Here is a 21,193-nt window from a genome sequence, read left to right as displayed (position 1 = left end):
GTTTTATAGCAATAACAACTAAACATCGCTAAATATTTTTGATGCAGGGATAATAGAGAGGACATCCGTAATGCCAGAACAAATCACGCAAGCCCAAGCACCCTCTGTATTTTGGGATGTGGGAATGGACTTGTTGAATTACCCAACACATGGTCCCACCGTAGGAATAACTGGTGAAGGGGTTGAGAATACTATGCGTTTTTGGGAAGATGTTGCAAATGAGGGGTTTGCTTGTCCAGAAGGTTTACATGTCAATGACCCACCGGGAAATCAAAATGTGGGTGTGGCTGAGGCAAACACAGCAACGGATGATCATGGCGGTGGCTCTTTAACAGGATCGACACATGCAACACTTGTGCCGACAGATGTAGGTGAACAAGTGCGTACAAATGAAATGGTAGAGGAACAGAGTGTGATTCAACTTGGGGATTTTGCTTGCATCCTCCCAAAGAACAAAGGTACATGATGCTTTACACTTAAAAGTAAATTTTAATGATATGGCGGACAAATTATAAACAATTTTAAATACATAAATGTGTAAACAGAGAAGAGGGCTGGTAAAGCATTGGAAAAGGAGCCAATAGAATTCGCTGAAGGGAGCAAGGATAACATAGATGTTGGACGTGCAAAGAAGGGTGGTGAGAGGGCAGAGCAAACTTCATCGGAAGGGAGTAGCACCGAGGGTGGGTGTCTTTAAAATGTTTAGTTTGGGAAAGGGAAAGGGCTTAGCAAGTTGGGTCTCCTTGTTGTCGCATGTATCCTGTGTGGTTGCTGGTTCTGTAATATGTTTGGGTCGCTAATGTTTTTTTTGGATTGTATGATGTGTCTGGTTGGTTCTGTAATATGTTTGGGTCGCTAATGTTTTCTTTGGATTGTATGATGTGTCTGTTAGACTGCTAAGTCATATGTAAGCGTTGTTGTAGTTCTGTTGTCGCGCTAAATGAAAAGAATCTTTGTTATATTACGGTCAAATGGAAAATCTAAATGGAATTTCTAATACAAGAAAGTGCAATATATGTAAACAATACAATTATTATCCAAGTGCATCGTTTGGAAATATAATGAGAAATATAACTGCTTCTTATTTGGCATGAGATCTTTATAGTTTTGGTTTGCTAGTTTGAAGAGTTGGCATTGTCTCCCGTACTAACCATTTCCGTGATGAATTTGTTTATAGGCGAGTTAGGAGAGAACGGAAACAATGTTGCTGAGGGAATGATGTTCAGAAACAGAGAGGCTTTCAAGCAACATATGGCTATTTATGCCATAAGCATGACGTTTCAGTACAGAAGTAGGAAGTCTGAACCAGGGCTGATGGTGCTTGAATGTTGTGGTCTGAATTGCCCATGGAGAGTGTATGCAGTGAAACTTAAGGATGCTGATGCGTTCGAAGTTCGGAAAGTGGTATCACAACATTCATGCTCGATAGATGAGCGTGGTGGTTATCAGACTCAAGCGACTTCATCGGTTATTGGAGAGCTAATGCAAAACAAGTTTGGAAGCGCCGGCGGAGGACCTAAACCGCGTGAAATAAGGCAGATGATGCGTGGCGACCATGACGTCAATATTTCATACCGGAAGGCATGGCGTTCTAGGGATGTGGCCATTGATAAAGCTAAAGGTACCACACAATCATCTTACCAGCTGCTACCAGGCTATCTACAAAGGCTGGTGTCTGCAAATCCGGGGATGTTGACAAAACTCTACACTCAAACAGTTGAGGGTGGTGGCGGACGTTTCAAATATATGTTTGTCGCTTTCAATCAAGGGTTATGAGTTCATGAGGAAAGTGGTGGTGGTTGATGGTACTCACTTGAAAGGAAAATATGCAGGGTGTTTACTGACTGCGTCTGCCCAAGATGGCAACTAGCAGATATTCCCTCTAGGTTTTGCAGTAGTTGACAGCGAGAACGACTCCTCATGGGAGTGGTTTTTTGAGCAGTTGTAAGGATTTGTTGAGTGGGATGATGAGTTGGTGTTTGTATCTGATAGGCACACGTCTATATACAAAGGTCTTAGTAAGGTAATTAATATTTTGCCATCTCTTTAACCATCAGATCATGTTAAAAATGAGTACATACACATGCATTTACCGTGGATCATGCTAATAAAATGATGTTTGCATACAGGTCTATCCGGGAGCAGCGCATTGTATCTGCGTGGTTCATTTGAAGAGAAACATAAGGTCGAATTTTAGAGCTCGACACCTGGAGTATCTTGTTGCTAAAGCAGCTAGGACCTTCAGATTGCAGGAATTCTATACAACTTTTAACGAGATTAAGACAATGGATGCGGCATGTGCTGAGTACTTACTTGATATAGGGTTAGAGCATTGGGCGAGATCACATTTCCCAGGGAAGAGATATAATATCATGACAAGCAACCTTGCGGAATCATGGAATTCTGTTTTGCGGGAAGCTAGAGAATTTCCGGTAATACATTTGATCGATTACATTTGTACTAAGCTCACAGGTTGGTTTGCAACGAGAAGGGAAGCAGCCCAAATGAATAGGGGTTCAATGTCGCCAAAGGTCTCCGGAATGCTAACAAAAAGTTTTGAGCAGACAGGTGGATACGTCGTAACTCAAATTGCAGAGGACGAGTACGAGGTGCGCAACAAGAACGGAGGAAGCTTTCACGTTGACCTCGATAAAAAAACATGTAGCTGTTACGAGTTTCAGGTGCTTGCCATTCCATGTTCACATGCTATAGCTGCTGCAATCAAGGCAAAGATTAGCGTGGAATCGTTGGTGTTGCCTGCATACACTATTGAGGGACTAAGGTCGGCATATGCAGGGAGTGTATTGCCAGTGCCTGACTACACAGGTATGTCTGATTTGGTTTCTGACTTTGGTGGTATGAAATTGTGTCCTCCAGTGACAAGACGCCCACCTGGGAGACCGAAGAAGCAGAGGTTCTTCTCCAGGGGAGAAAAATAGTAAGTATACTAAGTAGATTTAATGGAATTGAGATACAATATGATTTACTATTTGACCTGATCGATGAAAATGTTTGCAGATGAAACGCACTAAGAGGAGGGCCTTGTGTAGCCGTTGCAAGGGGCTGGGACACAACAAAGCCACTTGCAAGGAATCTATATAGTATGTTGGGGAAGCTTGTAAGAAGGAATTTATGGCGTAGGAAGAGTTGTATGGAAAGGGGTGAGATCATGATGGACAACTGCTATTTATCTTGTGTGATATTCTAATAGTAGTTATCCGATCATCGAGGTCTGTAGGAGTTAAGAGGTAACGCTTTGTTATTATAAATAAAAATTCCTTCCATTATTCAAGTGTGATACAAAGGTTCGTTGTTGTGTTATTCTTCATACTATCATGCCAACATTTACATTATGATAGAATGATAAAGGTATGAACGTACGTTAACATATGAGGGAAAACTGATATGTTGAAACCAAAAATCTAATGAAGCGAAACTTTAACACCAAAATAATTCTACGTCCATTTTATAGCACAATATATTTTTTTTTTTTTGTAACTGATAATTTTAGCTTGCTAAGTTGGGCCTCACCCAGAAAGAAACCCACTACAACTTTATCATTCCGACTCTTACAAATATAGCACAACGACATTTCTTGTCTCTTGCCAACTGAACCATTGGATTGATACACTCACTTCACTATTTAAAACCTCAATCCCTTCAACCAGACACCTCCGGCAAGTTAGTTTATTAGTGCTAGAGTAATGTGAAATTTCTCCTTACGCAATTAAAAAGACAACAACACAATAAAGGACAAGGTTACATGGGTTTTTTGAGATTGAAAAATCAAGTTAGAGACTTCTTCTTAATAACATAGCATTGGGATCGGCATTCCTACTCTTATAATATAGCACAACAATATTTCCTGTCTCTTGCCAAAACGGCGCCAAAAACTTGATGTCTCGAGTTTTAACCCGATTATCTAACTGCAAGTGCACAGTAAAGTACGCAGTAGTAATGCGGGATCGAATCCACAGGGACCGATGATCACACGTAGAGTTGCAGACAAGTTAATAGCTACAGCGAACGAAGATATATTTTTGATGATTTTTATCTAATTTTCTTAGGTGTCACAAAGCATAAACAAGCATGTAAAAAGATGATTTAAACGATTTGAAAACTATTTTAAAACAAACGTTGGGCATTGGGAATTCTCAGGGATTTCTTTTTAATCAAGATACAATTAATGGAAGACACAGGGATATATTAAGAACCGTCTAGAACTCAAACACGATATTAGAATTAACCTACTTCCGTAGCGCTAATTCTCTATGTTATAGAAATCTCCACACTAACTTCCGCTGAGTTTCAATTTCTAAACAAGCATTAAGAACAGGTTCAATATGTTCACAAAGCGCAATAACATCAATAACATCAACTTCCAAGGACACTTTGCTCATCTAAAGTATTTTCGGAAGTTCAAACAATCACTTTCGGTGCATCAAACAATCTGAAATCATGAACTAAGTGATCAATTCAGTTCAAGCAGTAAGAAATCCATTAGATGAAGAACCAAAACGTAATCCCTTAGTCTACACACGTTTTATGAATCAAAACATCAAGAAATCCCCTATGAGAACCCCTAAACCCAACTAGATGACTACTCACACATAACTAAGCAAGAACAAAACGATTTTGATGAAGAAAACATGATAAGATTGTATTAAAACAGAGTAAAGGTTCATGATCTTCTCCAAATGGTTTTGAGATGAACTCCTTTACAAATCTTCACAAATCACACCAAAACAAGTACAAAACACTCAAATCTTCTCTCTAGAACTTGTAAATCTCCTCCTTGGTCGCCCCTGGTCTTTTGTGAGTCTCCAAAGTCGAGTTCTTTTGTGAATTCTTGAGGGGAGTGGGTAAAAAGGAGTGAAAAGCTCATTGGTGCGTGTGGAGCCCGTAGAGGTGGGATCGGTTGATCCTCAGTGGTAGGATCGGTCGATCTAGTGCATGAAACCGTAGCGACAAGTTCTGGTCGCTACGCATGTCGCTACAATTCACGGCTTTTCTTCTTAGCTCTGGATCGGTCGATCCACAGACAATGGATCGGTCGATCTATGTCCTGTGCGATCAATACTTCTCATTCGGTCCATTGTTCGGTCCATCTTGCTTCTGAATAAATCCCGAATGCGTTCTTTTCTTGCAAGCTATCTAGTAACCTGCATATTACACTTAAGAACACCAAAACGCATCAAATAGACCAAAACATTAATTAAAACCGACCATTTAATTGCTCCAAAACGAGTTTAAAACCGTTAAAAATACGGAATATCAGCCAACTCTACCATTAGCTTGATACGCTCGCTCTCTTTCTTTATTGTACTTAGCTCTGCTCTAACATCGGAGATGTCTGCATTCAGCTCACAAACTTCACACTTTAGGTCCTCTACCTCTTCAACCACACGTTCGTCAGTCCATGTGAAAAGATGGAATTTGTCCTGAAACATGGAAATGTGAAGCAATGTCACCCTCTCAATTAAAGGATTGTTCTGGAACTATTTACCAATAAGCTCTATCATGAATGTGGGAGCATTAACATACATCACGAAATAAGGGCTATAGGGGGAAAATCATTTACCTCCTCTGATCCCTTCGGACAGTAGTAGAAGAGCCTACCGGGGTTTTTAGTAGTCCCTGATGTCCTAATCACTGCTTCTTCAACACAACGACAGAATTGCGGGATCCCCCTCTGTTTCTCACCTCTTCGGCGCCTAGAACGTGCTCCGTCTGTAAAAAATTGAACATTTTAAATTGATGATAGTGCTTGCTAAGAAGAGCGTAACCACGTACCGGGTGCAGAGGACGAGCTTCCCTTGGTTTGGTTCGACATATCAACGGCTCAATCTCTCTTTTTTTTTTAATTTTTTTTTTCCAGCGAGCTAGGGTTATGAAGAAGCGGATTATCGGGGTAGAGTAAAATAAGGGGAGCAGGAAAGACAACGACATCGTTTAGTTCATGGATACATGGGATCCTCTTCTCGACCAAATAGATATATTTCGTCTGGTGAGATCAATCAACAAAGTTTTTCCTAGGAAATAATGTCTAACGACGACGTTTTGTTACGAGAAGCGGAGTATCAGACTTATATTCTAGAAATTAAACTGGAATTGTATGTAAACCAAGTTCAAGCCCGCCTGGTTTGTCTGTATTTATTATGTATGTTTTCTTGTTAGCATGCTAAATCGCATACTTGTAGGTTTAAAGTATAAGCTAAGTCAGGTTAGTTCGGCCCCGTTGGTATAACAACCATAATTGAAATGTAATTATTTTGAGCCGATATTGTTAGCATGCTAAAGACGGAACATTTAAAGTCGAAAAGGGACAACTTTCCGAAACATTCATACAAACAAGTTTTCGATTCTAGAAACAGCAACATTAAACAACATAACAAACAACAAAATATGAGGTTGAGCAGACGATCTTCTTGACGCTCCAACGGACACAGAGTCTATGAGTTCACACTCAGATGACTCCAATGTTTTCTTCATAGATCATAACTGCGAGGCGCTCCACCTCAATGTCTAGCACATCAGGTGTGATGCATTTGCAGACTTCGAGACCCCCAACCGCGTGAGCTTGGATTATTAAAATAGAAGTAACACCCGAGTCAAACGAGGTGGTGTTCTGAGGGATGGAACGAGGTCTGTCGATGGTGAATGTCTTCATGTCTTTGGAACTAATTTGTTTCCCAGCTTGTCTCAGTATGTAAGGAAACATCTGTGAAATAGAACGCATTTCTGACGTGATCATCCCGTCTGTCCTGAGAGAGGTGTTGGAGTCTAAAACAGAAACCTGGCCTAGGGATGAGTCAACGCAAACACCAACCCAATGCTTCTTGTCAAAATTGAAAGGGAAGTAGAAACGATTAGCTTCATCAATTGGGAAATCTTGAACTAAATAGTCAGCTAATGCGGCTGGAAATCGAAAAATCTCTTTCTTAGATGCTTTGGAGAACTTGGCAAATGTCTTAGCAAGGAGTGAGACAAACTTTGTGTCCAGAAAAACAGAGTTCTTTGATTGGAGCGAGACTGGATGGGATTGGAAAACTGAACGCGTATGATGAATGAGGACGTCAAGAACCTACAACATTGACAACATCAGTTGAAACCTCACCCGGATTGAAAAAATAAATTAATACATATCTAGAATTCAAACATTACCTGTGGGGGTAAGTGCGTAGACATGTAAACAATTGCAGAGAGCTCTTTACTAGTGAGAGATAAGCCATCGAGTTTTATTGTGCTGCGACAAGAAACACGAATATTATAAGAAATAGTTTTAGCAGGCTAAACTAACGGATGTAGTCCAATATTTGAATTAGCAAATCTACTAGACTGTGCTTACAATGGGGACTCCAACTTGACTCCAACTTCGATGAAAGTTCAGCGAATTTCACAGCGTAGTTAATGTTGGGGACCCTTCTAGTGGCATTGACATGCGCTTCCCACGCATGCACCAGTATACGTTTATCACACTGGTAATCACCAACTAGTGACCTAGGAACAACTCGTGGACGCTTGCTTTTCCTGTAAAGCGGCGCTGGAGCATCGTTCTCATTGGAAGTGGGTGGTGGATCGACTGTCATATGTTCATCACCATAGTCCTCGCTGTCAGGTGCACTAGTTTTGGATAGTTGAGGATCTTCCTGCGTCAGGCCAAGGGAAAATGTTGGCCTAGGAAATGCAAGACTAGTGTCTCCACTGTCCTTCGATATGGGATCGTTTTCAGCCACGAGTGGGACTCGACTATGACCAACATCGGTAGGTTCTTTTGATTTTGGGTGATTTTCCTGAAGAGGCATATTGAGATTATAATAACGTTGGTATTAGATATGGTTAGCATTTAGCTAACAAATTCGCCATCCAAAACACCTCATTAATCTTCTAAAATTTATGACAAGTGGAGAGGAGGGTTAACATACATTAAAAAATTGACACAAATTACTTACACTGTCTTGTAGATGAGGATTGGTCTCCACAGCAGGAGCGTTTGTGTCCGGAAGGACATCAGCCTGCACATGAGTCGAAAACGTTAGCATACATTAATGTTGAAAAGACATGCTAAACGTAAAAAGAACAGTCTACTTATATCTTTGGCAAACAAACATAAATCCTAAAATTCAAAAAAAAAAAAGGGTGCTACCAACACATTTGTTGTTTCAGAGAAGTAAATCATATGTTGTTTCAGATTACTTACACTGTCTGGTAGATGAGGATTGGTCTCCACAGAAGGATCGTCTGTGTCTGAACGGCCATTTGTTGTTTCAGAGAAGTAAATCATATGTTGTTTCAGATTACTTTTACACTGTCTTGTAGATGAGGATTGGTCTCCACAGCAGGAGCGTTTGTGTCCGGAAGGACATCAGCCTGCACATGAGTCGAAAACGTTAGCATACATTAATGTTGAAAAGACATGCTAAACGTAAAAAGAACAGTCTACTTATATCTTTGGCAAACAAACATAAATCCTAAAATTCAAAAAAAAAAAAAAAATGGGTGCTACCAACACATTTGTTGTTTCAGAGAAGTAAATCATATGTTGTTTCAGATTACTTTTACACTGTCTTGTAGATGAGGATTGGTCTCCACAGCAGGATCATCTGTGTCTGAACGGCCATCGGCCTGCACATGAGTCCAAACGTTAGCAAACAATAATGTTGCAAGGCATGTGAAAATTAAAGAGTACAGTGTACTAATATTTTTATCAAACTAACGTACATCCTAGCAAATCAAATCAAGTAGGTGCAATCTATTTCCCGTCGAGGTGAGCTACCAATTCAAAAAGAAATATATTTGGAGCTAGTAAGTCATTTGTTGTTTCAAAGAAGTTCCCTTACATTCGGTTCGGATTCGAGATTGACGTCCGCATCATCATCATTAGTTTCTTCGACTACCCCTTTTTCGGCCGTTATACCCTATGACATTAAAGAGTATTGCATCACCACATATGGTGACAATTAGGTTGTGTTTAAAGAAAATGCAGGGTGAGGTCACCTTCTTTGTTTGGAGTGAGTGCTGATTTGCAAAACGAACAGCCTCATTGATGATGTTATTTGCGTTTGCAGGAGTGGTGCTACCCGACGGGTTTCTCATTCCAGATTGAGTAGAGTGTGGGGTAGGAAGTGGTGGGGGAATATGTGGGGCAGTGCAAAGGGGAGTGACAAACTTCGTAATATCCCTCTGAAAATTCTGGAACATGCCTTGGATGTCGGTGCGAAAAAGCGGATGCGAGGTCGTTACATTGTCACTGAGATTCTTGATTTGTTCCCCCATCTTGCACAGTTCTGCTGAGACACTCTTTCTTACAATGTCTGCAACATAATCAGCATCGACGGCATCCGTGACAGGCTCTTTCAGGTTCACTTTGGTGTTCTTCCGTGAGCGGTTTTTTCCTGTTTTACCGTCTTCACGCATTCGGTTCACGTCAGCTTTGGTAGCCCCACCGATAAAATGGGAATTAGCAAACGCAAATCCATCTTCCACACACTTGACCAAATTGGCTACAAGCACATCTTCATCGTCATCGGAAGATCCGAGTTCGGGGTTGAGATGAAATTCTTCAACTCCCGCAGTGATAATAGAAACAACGTGAGCCTGCGCAAAAAGACCATCATCAACTTACTGGCAAATTGTGAACATTGTAACCTATATAGACTTGAAATGTATGTATACCTTCGCGACAGTATCAATATCACTGACATGCCCAGTATTGATACTTTTCTTTCCCTTTCCATCTTCATCATCAGATTCATCGCCGTCGGAGGCAGAAGAACCCCCATCTTCAACAACTTCAGTAAGTGAAGGAACAGCTTCAATCATTACAAGCTGTAATGATAGCACAAACCCTTTGAGGGCAATGGTGTTCTGTAATAGTGATACTTCATCTCTCTCTTTTATGCTGCTCATAAGCATGTCAAAGGAAGCCCGCCCCCACGGGAACACAAGGAACTGATCAACATCTTTAATCTTCTCGGCATGCTGGTGAGCAATTCACGGATTGTGAGACGTTGGCACTATAATGGCTGAGAGCAAAGCAAGCAGGGCGTACTTAAACCTAATTTCCGGATCTGTAACTGTTTTCTTCCTTAGCATGGTAACAACATAGCTTACTTGAACTTCAGTCATTAACCCAAAAAGCTCACCCCAATACGGCTTCTCTGTTATACTCTTCGTGCTCCTCTTCTTTGAATTAGTAGGATACTTCCGGCAGTTGAGGCCGGTCACCATCGCGAATTCTCTGATGGAGAACCTAACTGGTTTACCGGCAAAAAGAAACCAGGCTTCGTGTTTCTTCACGATCTTCAACTGTCTTGATATAAGAAACCTCCCAAATCGGCCAGAGAATGACGGTTTATCGGCAATTTCCACCAGTTTCCCAAAAGCGGTCTTCCGGATAGCTTCGATTTCATCTTCAGTTAGAGCGTTTAGAATTTTGGTGATGGCAGATGGTTTATGATATGAAGTAACCCTAATTCCCAGTGGTTCATCACCAACGACGAACATGCGAGGGGGGAATTGAAGATGTGGGGTTTCACCGGTTTCATCGGCGCCTGACGACATGGAGTTAAATCAAGATATACACTACTATAAAGAGGAAGAACTTATAGAAAGTAGAAAGCGATTGAGATGGATGGATTTAGAAGCATAAGTCTCAATATATATAGATGAAAGATGATGGGAAGGGTTAGAAAGTAGTTATCAAAAGTTAAGAGTGTAAGGATAGTGATAGGTTTCAACTTGTCTGACAAAAAGTGGTTTCTTGTTGTTTTGGTTAAACACAAAAGTAATAAAATAATGTGGAGAGAAACAAAACGATAAGAATACGGTAGGGGTAGTTTCGTCCAAGCAAGTCTAACATATTGCCTAGAAGTACGTAAATGTGTATGGAGGTAAATACACTAAAGAGTTAATGTGTAGAGTGCAATTTCTCCTTTTTAAATTTCTTTTTGAGAAACTTTTTGATCGCATATCTAATCGGATTATTATTATTATATATAGGGTTATATAAACGTTTGCATTGTTTGAATTTTTTATTGTCTTATGTCTTGATCATAACTAGAGTTTTGACCTGCACATACCTGTAGATATTTTTTTTTTTCATTCTATAAATATATAACTTTAATTATTATTATAAAAATTTTAAATATATGATTTACATTTAGTGTTATATATTGTATAGTTCTATAATATCATTGTTTAGGCTTAATATTCGTCAAGATTAATATATAGTGATTTTTTTTGATACAATTTACTTTCTTATTAGTTTTTATTACTTAATAATATATTTTAAGCTCACCACAATAACTCCACAATATGAAATAATCAAATACATAGTCTCCTTTAATATAGCTTTTTAATTTCTATAGTTTGTATACAATATATTTTAAAATTATTTAGTTATACTATAGATGGATATTTGTTTATGATAATTTATATTTATATGTTGTGTTTAAGAAAATATAGTTGAACATCTTTCATTTTTGTATTTTGCGAAATTTTATAAGTAAATAAATTGTAATGCTTAAATAATATCTACTCGGTTAATTTAGTAAATTGTATACATAGTAATATTTGTCATATTACTTTAGTAAATTTTATCAATATATGATAAATTTAGATGTTATGGTATTAAGTTTATTTTTAATTATTAAATTAAGATTTCAAAATATTATATTACTTTGGATTCTTATAACCTATTTTTTTTTTGTGTTACTTATCGAAAAAATACATTTTAGCATCTATGCTTTTATATTTTACAAAATTTGGAATATTATCATTTTGAGTTTTTAATATTTATTTTAAATTTGTATACTTGGTCAAGAAAATTTGGAAAACTACACAACTATTTTTGAGTTTGGAAGATTATACAATTTTCGAATTTGTTTGTTACTAAATCAATTCATTATTTTATAAAAATGTATTTGAACTTTAGTAAGATTTGTTTAAATATTTTTCTCAAGAGATTTTTCATAATTAATATAAATATTAAACTTGTAATGAAAATTAATTTGTCATTAATATCTTTAATACATTATTAAAATTTTAAATTTTTCTAGTAACATATTTTGAAAAAAATACATCAACTAAAGGTAGTATTATATTTTGTATATTATCAATTTCTAAAAATATTTTTTTTTGTGCAACTTTAAAAATAAGTTAATCTACCAATTTAATATAATTTTGTCATATTTAATTTATATGGCACCTTTATTTTCATATAATATAGATTATAATGATAAAATTTATAAAAAATCATAATGGCTTTTATTATAAAATTTTAGTTAACATTAATTATAATAAATTATATTTCTAATTACGAAATTAATTAATTAATTATTTCATAAAAATATATTTATTTATTTTGGTAGGATTTTGTTAGATTTTTTCTCAACATATATTGTTAACTAACATAAAACTCAAATTATAGTTAAAATTGATTTATTATTAATATCCATATCTTTCTCAGATTTTGTTATAATTAAAATAAATATTAAATTTATAATTTTTAGTTAATTATTAAAATTTCAAATTTTTCTAGTAACATATTTTGTAAATGATATATGAACTAAATGTTAGTTATGTACTATTATATTTTGTATACAATCATCTTTAGATAATATGTTGCTTTTTATTTGTAAATAAACAAAAATAAAGTATATAGTTGTAAATAAAAGTTTAACATATATTAATAATTTTAGTTTTAGCATAAAATATTAGATAGTTTAATATGTTTTATCGATGACTGATAATTTTTTTGAAGGACAGCTTTTTAAAAATATATTAAACTACCAATTTAATATAACTTTTTCATACTTAGTTCATAGAGCACCTCTATTCTAATACAATATAAACTATAATTATAAATTTATAAAAACAACATAATTTGATAAATGTTTAATTAATATTAATTATAATAATATTTGATTATTATTTACGAAATTAATTAATGGATTATTTATAAAAATATTTAAAATGTTTGGTATGATTTTGTTAGATTTTTTTCAACAAACTTTTTATAACAAAAAAAAATTCAAATTTATTGTCCTACTATGACTTGTCAATAGTAGATAAATAATTAATATGTTTCAACATATTTTATAACTTTTTAATATCTTACTGATTAGTAAGATTTAATATAAATAATTAATATGTTACATTAAGTAATTAATTAAATGGTCCTGCTATGATTTGTCAATAGTAGATAAAAAATAGGACCATAAATTAATAAATTAGATTTTTTTAAATACTATTAAAAGTTATTATATATTTGTAAAATTATTCTCTTATTGCATTTAAGAAAAACTTTAAATTTTTAGTTGTATCATAAATTAGTCAAATCCATAATTTCTAAGAAACCTAGCCACCTCTCGCCTTCTTCTAATCCATTGGGAGATGACAAGAGATGCATTGAGGTTGCTCTACCTTCCATGGGATTTAGTAATTGAGATACTATCTAGAGTTCCGACCACATCTCTGAGACGATTACGTTTTACTTGCAAGCGATGGAACGCTTTATTCAAAGATCAGGAGTTCATCGAGAAGCACTTGGATAAAGCACCAAAACAGTGTAAGGTTCTCATGTTGAGTGATTCAAAGTTTGATTCAATGAATGTAAATCTCAATGGGATTCACGACAACGTTGTTGATCCACAAACGTTGCTGAGCCTAAACGATTTCCACAATCCGGAACAATTCAAGATATATAAAATATTTCACTGCGCCGGGTTATTGTTATGCACTACCAGGCACTTAAGACTCGTGGTTTGGAACCCTTGTACTGGCCAAATCAGGTGGATTCCATACAGTGATCGTTACAAGCATGACTCCCAGTTTGCTCTTGGATACGAAAATAACAAGTCTTGCCAAACCTATAAAATCTTGAGGTACAGTTTTGACCTAGATGAACAAGTTGTTGACCATGGAATCTATGATTTTGAGTCTCATTTGTGGAAGCATCTTAATGACGTGGTCCCCAAAAACTGCAGCGTAACATCAAAGGGAGTGTCTTTGAAGGGGAATATTTATTGGATTGCCAATAAAAACTATGAAGAAGATCTCTTACTTTCAATTTTTCAACAGAGAAGTTTAGGCGTTTGTCTATTCCTTTTCCGCGTGTCGATGATGATTGTGTTGCTACAGCTCTCTCAGTTGTTAGAGAAGAACAACTATCAGTATTATATAGCAGCATTTCCGATACACGTCCAAAGATTGAGATATGGATGATGATACATGATAAGATTGATCAGACCAAAATTGTGTCGTGGAGCAAGTTTTTATCACTGGAACTAGATGAGAATAATCCTCAGAAAGGTCTTTCAACTGTCACAAGTTTCTTTATCGACGGGGAGAAGAAAACGGCCGTGTTATGCGATCTGGAATATAGGAATAAGAGGAATACGGACATGGTATTCATTGTTGGAGAGGACAATCTGTTCATGAAAATACCCGTAGGAGAATCTAGATTGCAATTTTTGCGTCCTGTTATTTACAATTATGTTCCAAGCTTGGTTCAAATCCAACAGGGTGGAGTAATGACACGAGAACGAAAAAGAAAAAGCCGGCATTAGTGGTTATAAACCACCGGGAAGGATGTTTCAGTGTTGAATGTTTTGGGTTGATCTTTACATTATACACATCTTCAAATATTTAATCTTTTAATGTTCTTTTTTTTGTACTTATCTTTAATTAATGTTTCGGTTTTACAGTTCTGAATGTTTTAGATAGTGTATGTTTGAGTGTTGCCGTGTTGGTTTTATCTCTTGATTGTTAAATGCCTTGTCTATTGTAGGTTCTTTTTTCATCGTTAAGCAATTTTTGAGAATTACGAAACGAGTATTTCTGATGATTAATTCGTTTATACGATGCCCTAAAAGAATTCAAGAGCTCCAAAACTAAATGTGTTACCCTCGAAGAAGCAACATATGAAGAGAGGGTGTTCATGACATTACAAGAAAACAGCGGTATTCTGACGGACATTCCGACGGAAAATGAAATCGTCGGAATATACCGAGGAATTTCCGAGGAAATTCCGAGGAAACACAAAATTGGGGTTCCTCGGAATTTCCTCGGAATATACGGACGGAATTCCGAGGAAACCTCAGTCCGTCGGAATATTCCGAGGAAATTCCGAGGAACAATGTGTTCCTCGGAAAAAACCGATGAATTCCGAGGAAATATTATAGCCGTTGGAGAGCCGTTGGGGGATTTTACAAAATTCCGAGGAAATTCCGACGAACTAGCCTTTTCCGTCGGAATTCCGTCGGAATTTCCTCGGTATGTCGGCAGGATTTAATCTATATAAACAAGCACTCCTCTTCCTCTTCATTCACTCCATATCTTCATCCTCCCTCTTACTCTATTTACACACGAATTTGATTCATAAAAAATATGTCTTCTTCAAATTATTTTCGTTCTTGGATCGATCGACCTCATTTGGATCCGAACACGAGATTGCTTACGGAAGAATACCAACGAGGTATAACCGAATTCATGGGGTTAGTTCACCGACAACCGGAAGCAAAAACAGGTAAGTTAAGATGTCCTTGCTCTAATTGTAAAAATAGAAAGGTTATTAAAGAGTGGAATGTTTGGACTCATCTATATTTGAGTGGGTTTACACGAAGTTACAAAATTTGGTATCATCATGGGGAAACTGATTATGAACATGGTAGTACTAGCGAACCTCAGCCAGCGGTTAGATTAGAAGAACCAATTAGAACGGATGTAGATTATGGTGTAGGTACTGAGCAGATGGTAAATGATCATTTTAGAGGGGAAGATTTACCCAATGCACAAGCTAGGAGATTTTATGATATGTTGGATGCTGGAAAGCAACCATTATACGAAGGTTGCAGAGATGTTCATTCAGCTTTATCATCTGCTACAAGATTGATGAGCATTAAAACAGATTATAATTTGGCTGAAGACTGTGTGGATGCGATTGCTGATTTTGTAAAAAGTATTCTACCCGAGGATAATGTAGCTCCTGGTTCATACTACGAGGTTCAGAAACTCGTAGCTGGTCTTGGTTTATCATATCAGGTAATAGATGTATGCAGCGACAACTGCATGATTTATTGGAGGGCGGATGAACAGCGGGTTACATGCAAATTTTGTGGAAAGCCTCATTATAAAGATACGAGTGGAAGAGTTCCAGTGCCATATAAAAGGATGTGGTATTTACCTTTGACGGAAAGGTTGCAGAGGTTGTATCTGTCTGAACGCACAGCGCAACCAATGAGATGGCATGCGGAGCACTCAACAGATGGTGAGATCAGACATCCTTCAGATGCAAAAGCGTGGAAGCATTTCCAATCAAAGTATCCCGACTTTGCGTATGAAAGAAGAAATGTCTACCTTGGATTATGTACTGATGGTTTCAGTCCGTTTGGCAAGAGTGGAAGACAATATTCTCTATGGCCCGTCATTCTTACACCATACAACCTCCCCCCAAACTTGTGCTTGCGACGAGAGTTTTTGTTTCTCTCGATTCTCGTTCCCGGACCAGAGCATCCTAAGAGATCACTTGATGTGTTTCTTCAGCCACTAATATATGAGTTGCAACAACTATGGGCTCAAGGTGCTGAAACATACGATGTTTCGTGTAAAGAAAACTTTCAAATGCGGACAGTACTAATGTGGACAATAAGTGATTTTCCAGCATATGATATGTTGTCTGGATGGACAACGCATGGAAGGATATCATGTCCATATTGTCAAGATAACACTGATGCTTTCCAACTAAAACACGGAAGGAAAACGTGTTGGTTTGACTGTCACAGGAGATTCCTACCACCTGATCATCCATATCGTAGGAGTAGGAATTTGTTTACGAAGAACAAGAGGGTGTTTGACAGTCCACCTCCGGAAATTTGTGGGAAAGATTTGAAGATACAACTAAGAGATTTTGGTGCAGAAAGGACGCCAGAAGTCGGTGGACATGAGCGTTTTCCGGTAGATGCTGTTGGAGAACTACATAACTGGCACAAAAAAAGTATTTTCTGGGATCTGCCATACTGGGAGGATCATCTGCTAAGGCATAATTTAGATGTCATGCATATTGAGAAGAACTTTTTTGACAATCTCATGAACACGATCCTTAATGTTCAAGGTAAAACAAAGGATAATTTGAAGTCAAGACTGGATTTAGTCGATATATGTGCTCGTTCAGAACTTCATGTTGATGAAAATGGTAGGGCTCCTTTTCCCATATACCGACTTGATGCAGAGGGAAAAGATGCGTTCTTTGATTGGATTTCAAACGATGTGGAATTTCCAGACGGTTACGCATCAAATTTGCGTAACTGTATCGACAGAAAGGAAGGAAAGTTTACTGGCTTGAAAAACCACGATTGCCATGTAATGATGCAGCGCCTCCTTCCGTTCGCCTTCAAGGAACTATTACCACAAAATGTTCATGAAGCAATTGCAGGGATAAGTGGTTTCTTCCGCGATTTATGCACGAGATCAGTGACTCTTGAAGGTATTGAAAATTTGAAGACTAACATAGCCGTGATTCAGTGCAACCTTGAGAAGATATTTCCTCCCTCATTTTTTGATGTTATGGAGCATCTTGTTATTCACCTGGCAAGAGAATTGGAACTTGGTGGTCCTGTGCAGTATAGATGGATGTATCTGTATGAGCGGTATATGTTCCATTTGAAGAAGATGGTGAAAAATTTAAGTAGGGTGGAAGGTTCTATAGTCGCACAGATGATCAATGAAGAAACTTCAAACTTTGCCGAGTACTACTTTCCAGCAGAAGTTCAGACCAAAAACAGAAGACCTGCTCGGCATGATGATAGAGGCGAACGGGCAACATATCATGTTACGGTTCCAGACATTTTCACAGACGTTGGACGACTTAGCGGAAAACCAAAGGACCGTCGACTTACTGAGCAGGAGCGCAGTAATTTGCAAACATATTTGCTCACCAACTGCGAAGACGTTCTTCAATATGAGAGGTAAATAAATGAGCTTACAAATTTTTATTTTAACAAGTTGAAATTTAAATCTTAATTAATTACATTATTGTCATCATATACAGGATTTTCATGGCAGAAAAGCGGTTCGAGTATAGATACGCCACAGAGGACGAACTAGAAGAAATGAAGCAGAGAGAATTTACTGGATGGATGTTTACTTATGTGAGTGCTTTAAACAAATTAAAATATATTTTATCACATATTTATACTAATTCACATTTATTGATATAACATATATATATATGTGCTATTAATAGGTGTCTGCTGGTTTGGCCAGAGGTGAAACATTTGACGATTGGATACGTGAGATGGTCGTTGGACCAAACTTTGTTGTGAAGTCATATCCGAGATTTTGTACTCGAGGATATGCATTCACAACTCAGAAGAGGAGACGTTCGAGTACGACTTATGATGATGGCGTTTGTTCTGCATCAGGAGATGATGTATACTACGGACACATACATGAGATTTTGGAAATCAAGTATTTGGGCATGGTTGGATTGCGCTGTACTGTTTTCTATTGTGATTGGCACGACAACACCCCAGATCGAGGTGTGAGAACAGATGCATTTGGTGTTACATCAGTAAATTCGAGGCGAAAGCTGCAATATTATGATCCTTTCATTCTTGCTTCCCAGGCCGATCAGGTAATTAAATGTTAATTATTCAGAATGATTCATCATCATGTGTATTAATTTATAATTTTTCTAAATGTTACAGGTTTGTTATATCAAGTACCCCCGGGTAAGGAACAGAGATGATCCATGGGTTACTGTTACAAGACTCAACCCGAGAGGCCGAGTTCAGGGAAGTTCTGAGCTGGAAGACCCACTACAACCAAGCACATCCGGCAACTGTAGTGCAGCAGAAAATTTAGCTGGAGTTGGCCTTGTAGTCGATTTAACCGACTTTGGAGAGGAAGCCGTCGTTCACGTAGAGGATGAACCAGTAATTGGAGAGTTTCACCAAGATCCAGATTCAGATTCATCTAGTGATGATGACTCGGAAACAGAATATCATTGATTTTTTTTATTTTTTTTAAAGAAATACCGAGGAAATTCCGAGGAACACTTGATATAACCTCTTTCCTCGAATAATAGTTATTTGGTTTATCTAGCAAGGCAAAGCTGAATACGAATTAAAAACTACTCAGAACACAACCAAATAAAACGAAGAAACCATGTAAAAGAAATACAAACTCATAATTAAGAAACCCAAAAAAAAACTCAGTTCAAAATTAACAGAAAATAAGACCATAAAACGTTAGAATAGAAAAGAAAATAAAATAGCCGGTGATAGCTCCTACTCCTCGTCTCCTGCTCCAGATGTTCCGCATCATTGGGTCTCTTGGACCTCTTTCTTACCCTGTGTGTACCACTCGAACCCGAACCAGAGCTGGATGGAGAGTTGTCCCGATGAACTACATCATCCTTTTGGCAACGACACGGCCTGATACGTGAAATGGCAGCCCAGATCTTGTGTAGCATGTCGTTGTTTGTCTTTATGCTCTGATCTCTCCAATGTTGTTGCTGGCGCGAAGTGGCGTTCGGTGGAAGCTCTTGCAGCTTGTACTGGCTGGAGTCTGATGGGAGTAGCTGATGGGGTTGTGAATCATCTGGAATGGCTTGTGCAGCCTCATCTTCTCCTTCTTCATCAACCACGCCCTTGCCTTTGGTCTGATATTTTGGCGTGAAGAAGGATGGCTTGTCTACTAGTGCGGTAGCAGGGGGTAGGAACTCAACTGCAGCCTCTGAAAGTAGAGAAGTGAGACCGATCTGAGGTAGGTGGCAGTAGAGTGTTTTCTTCGCTCGGTCCTGGAATACGTAGACGTAAGGACCATCCCGATCGATCCTCGAGTGGGGACCAGCTATGAACTCCTTACTTACTAGAGAAATGACATCCAGGTAGTTCCAAGCAATGTTGTTCGATCTGTCCAGTGCTACCTCCTGGTTCTTGCAGTCTACACCCACATGTCTAAGGATCCGAGTAATCACTGCACCAAATCCACATGCATTGCTCTTGGATTTGGTTACTTTCCCCTTGTATCCTGCTAAGTTTGCGGCCAGCACCGCTCCCATGTTGAAGGCAGTAGCAGGTGGGAATGTAGAGTTTCCAAATGCCGGTAGCAAATGCCTCACACCTTGGTACAGGAGGCACAACTCCCATTGCGTGACTGATGCGGCTGTGGTTGTCCCGTATAGCAATGAGCCAATGAGGCGTGTCGCATATCTCAGTACTGGGCTCCGGATAAGTGACTCCTTTGCCTGAGAAGATCTATAAACCCATGTGCCAATCGTTTCCCAGAAGTTCAACAGCTCTGAAGTCCAATAAAGACCATATGTCCTCTCCCCCGCACTCAATCCAAATAGTCCGCAGAGGTCTGTGAAAGATACCTCATAGTATACTTTCTGCACTACGAATGCCAGAAAACCTTCCTCATGCCTATCATCGGGACGGGTGACGTATGCGGATGCTATGAACTGGCGTACCAACTCCGGATAAGTGGGTTCCTTGAGGTTGCATAGTTGGCCTAGACCCATGTTCTGGAACAGTCCTTCAATGTCTGCTTGGATTCCCAATATTGTCATCGTCTCAGGACATGCTAGTTGTGTAGCCGGAACGGCTACCTTCTTCATGTTGTTGTAGTGGGTGGTATCAGACTTATCCCACTTCTTTGGCCTTTGCTTCTCCAGCTGTGACGAACCCGCTTCTTGTGTGTTTTTCTTTGCTGATGTTTTCGTGCGCTTCATTCTCTACAAAATAGAATCATTGCTCTCAACATGGTTATAATCAATTAAGAACTCAAAGCAACATGAAAATGAAAAGCGAAATCGAGTTGTGATAAAAAAAAAAACAAATTGAAAAAAATTCTCAATCCCTAAATAATCTCAAATCCTGTTCCAAACTCGTTAATCACAGACAATTGTGTTCTATTCCATGTTTAAACATCTGTTTCATGCATATTTGATCAAGGAATCAACACGGAAATAAGAAATTCACAAAACCCAAAAAATTGCTCAAGAACACGATTTCAGAATGTGGAGATTCGCGGAGTATACCTGTCTTAGGGTGAAAACGAGTGTAGGAATCAGGTAGAGCTCAAAAAATCAAGTGGAATGGAGCCCAAAATTGTTCAAATCGGATGATTATAGAGAGAGAAAGAGGGGGGGCGAATTATAGGGGAAATCAGAGGGGATGAGAGTTCT

General features: G+C 38.1%; 3 protein-coding genes across 3 annotated transcripts; 1 reads left to right on the top strand and 2 right to left on the bottom strand.

Moving 5' to 3' along the window:
- Positions 1-5,258: 5,258 nt before the first annotated feature.
- On the bottom strand, positions 5,259-5,833 carry LOC106292234 (uncharacterized protein At4g04775-like). Its single transcript, XM_013727839.1, has 3 exons — positions 5,794-5,833; positions 5,582-5,730; positions 5,259-5,441 (listed from the first exon to the last, which is right to left on the bottom strand). Exons 1-3 carry the CDS (start codon positions 5,831-5,833, stop codon positions 5,259-5,261), a joined length of 372 nt encoding a protein of 123 aa, XP_013583293.1.
- A 633-nt stretch (positions 5,834-6,466) lies between these two features.
- LOC106292233 lies at positions 6,467-10,563 on the bottom strand. Its single transcript, XM_013727838.1, has 10 exons — positions 10,114-10,563; positions 9,676-9,981; positions 8,998-9,597; positions 8,841-8,918; positions 8,557-8,625; positions 8,302-8,370; positions 7,953-8,015; positions 7,375-7,793; positions 7,165-7,246; positions 6,467-7,084 (listed from the first exon to the last, which is right to left on the bottom strand). Exons 1-10 carry the CDS (start codon positions 10,561-10,563, stop codon positions 6,467-6,469), a joined length of 2,754 nt encoding a protein of 917 aa, XP_013583292.1.
- A 2,832-nt stretch (positions 10,564-13,395) lies between these two features.
- LOC106294359 (putative F-box protein At3g17500) lies at positions 13,396-14,570 on the top strand. The gene is given in 2 exon segments (XM_013729912.1): positions 13,396-14,056; positions 14,059-14,570. Coding segments are annotated over 2 exon segments (1,173 nt in total).
- The last annotated feature ends 6,623 nt before the right edge of the window (positions 14,571-21,193 follow it).

The sequence above is a fragment of the Brassica oleracea genome, chromosome C5, assembly GCF_000695525.1.
Source record: "Brassica oleracea var. oleracea cultivar TO1000 chromosome C5, BOL, whole genome shotgun sequence".
In the NCBI taxonomy this organism is placed as follows: Eukaryota; Viridiplantae; Streptophyta; class Magnoliopsida; order Brassicales; family Brassicaceae; genus Brassica; species Brassica oleracea.
The sequence above is the reverse complement of the archived record's forward strand: the minus strand, read 5'-3'. Positions and strand labels throughout refer to the sequence as shown.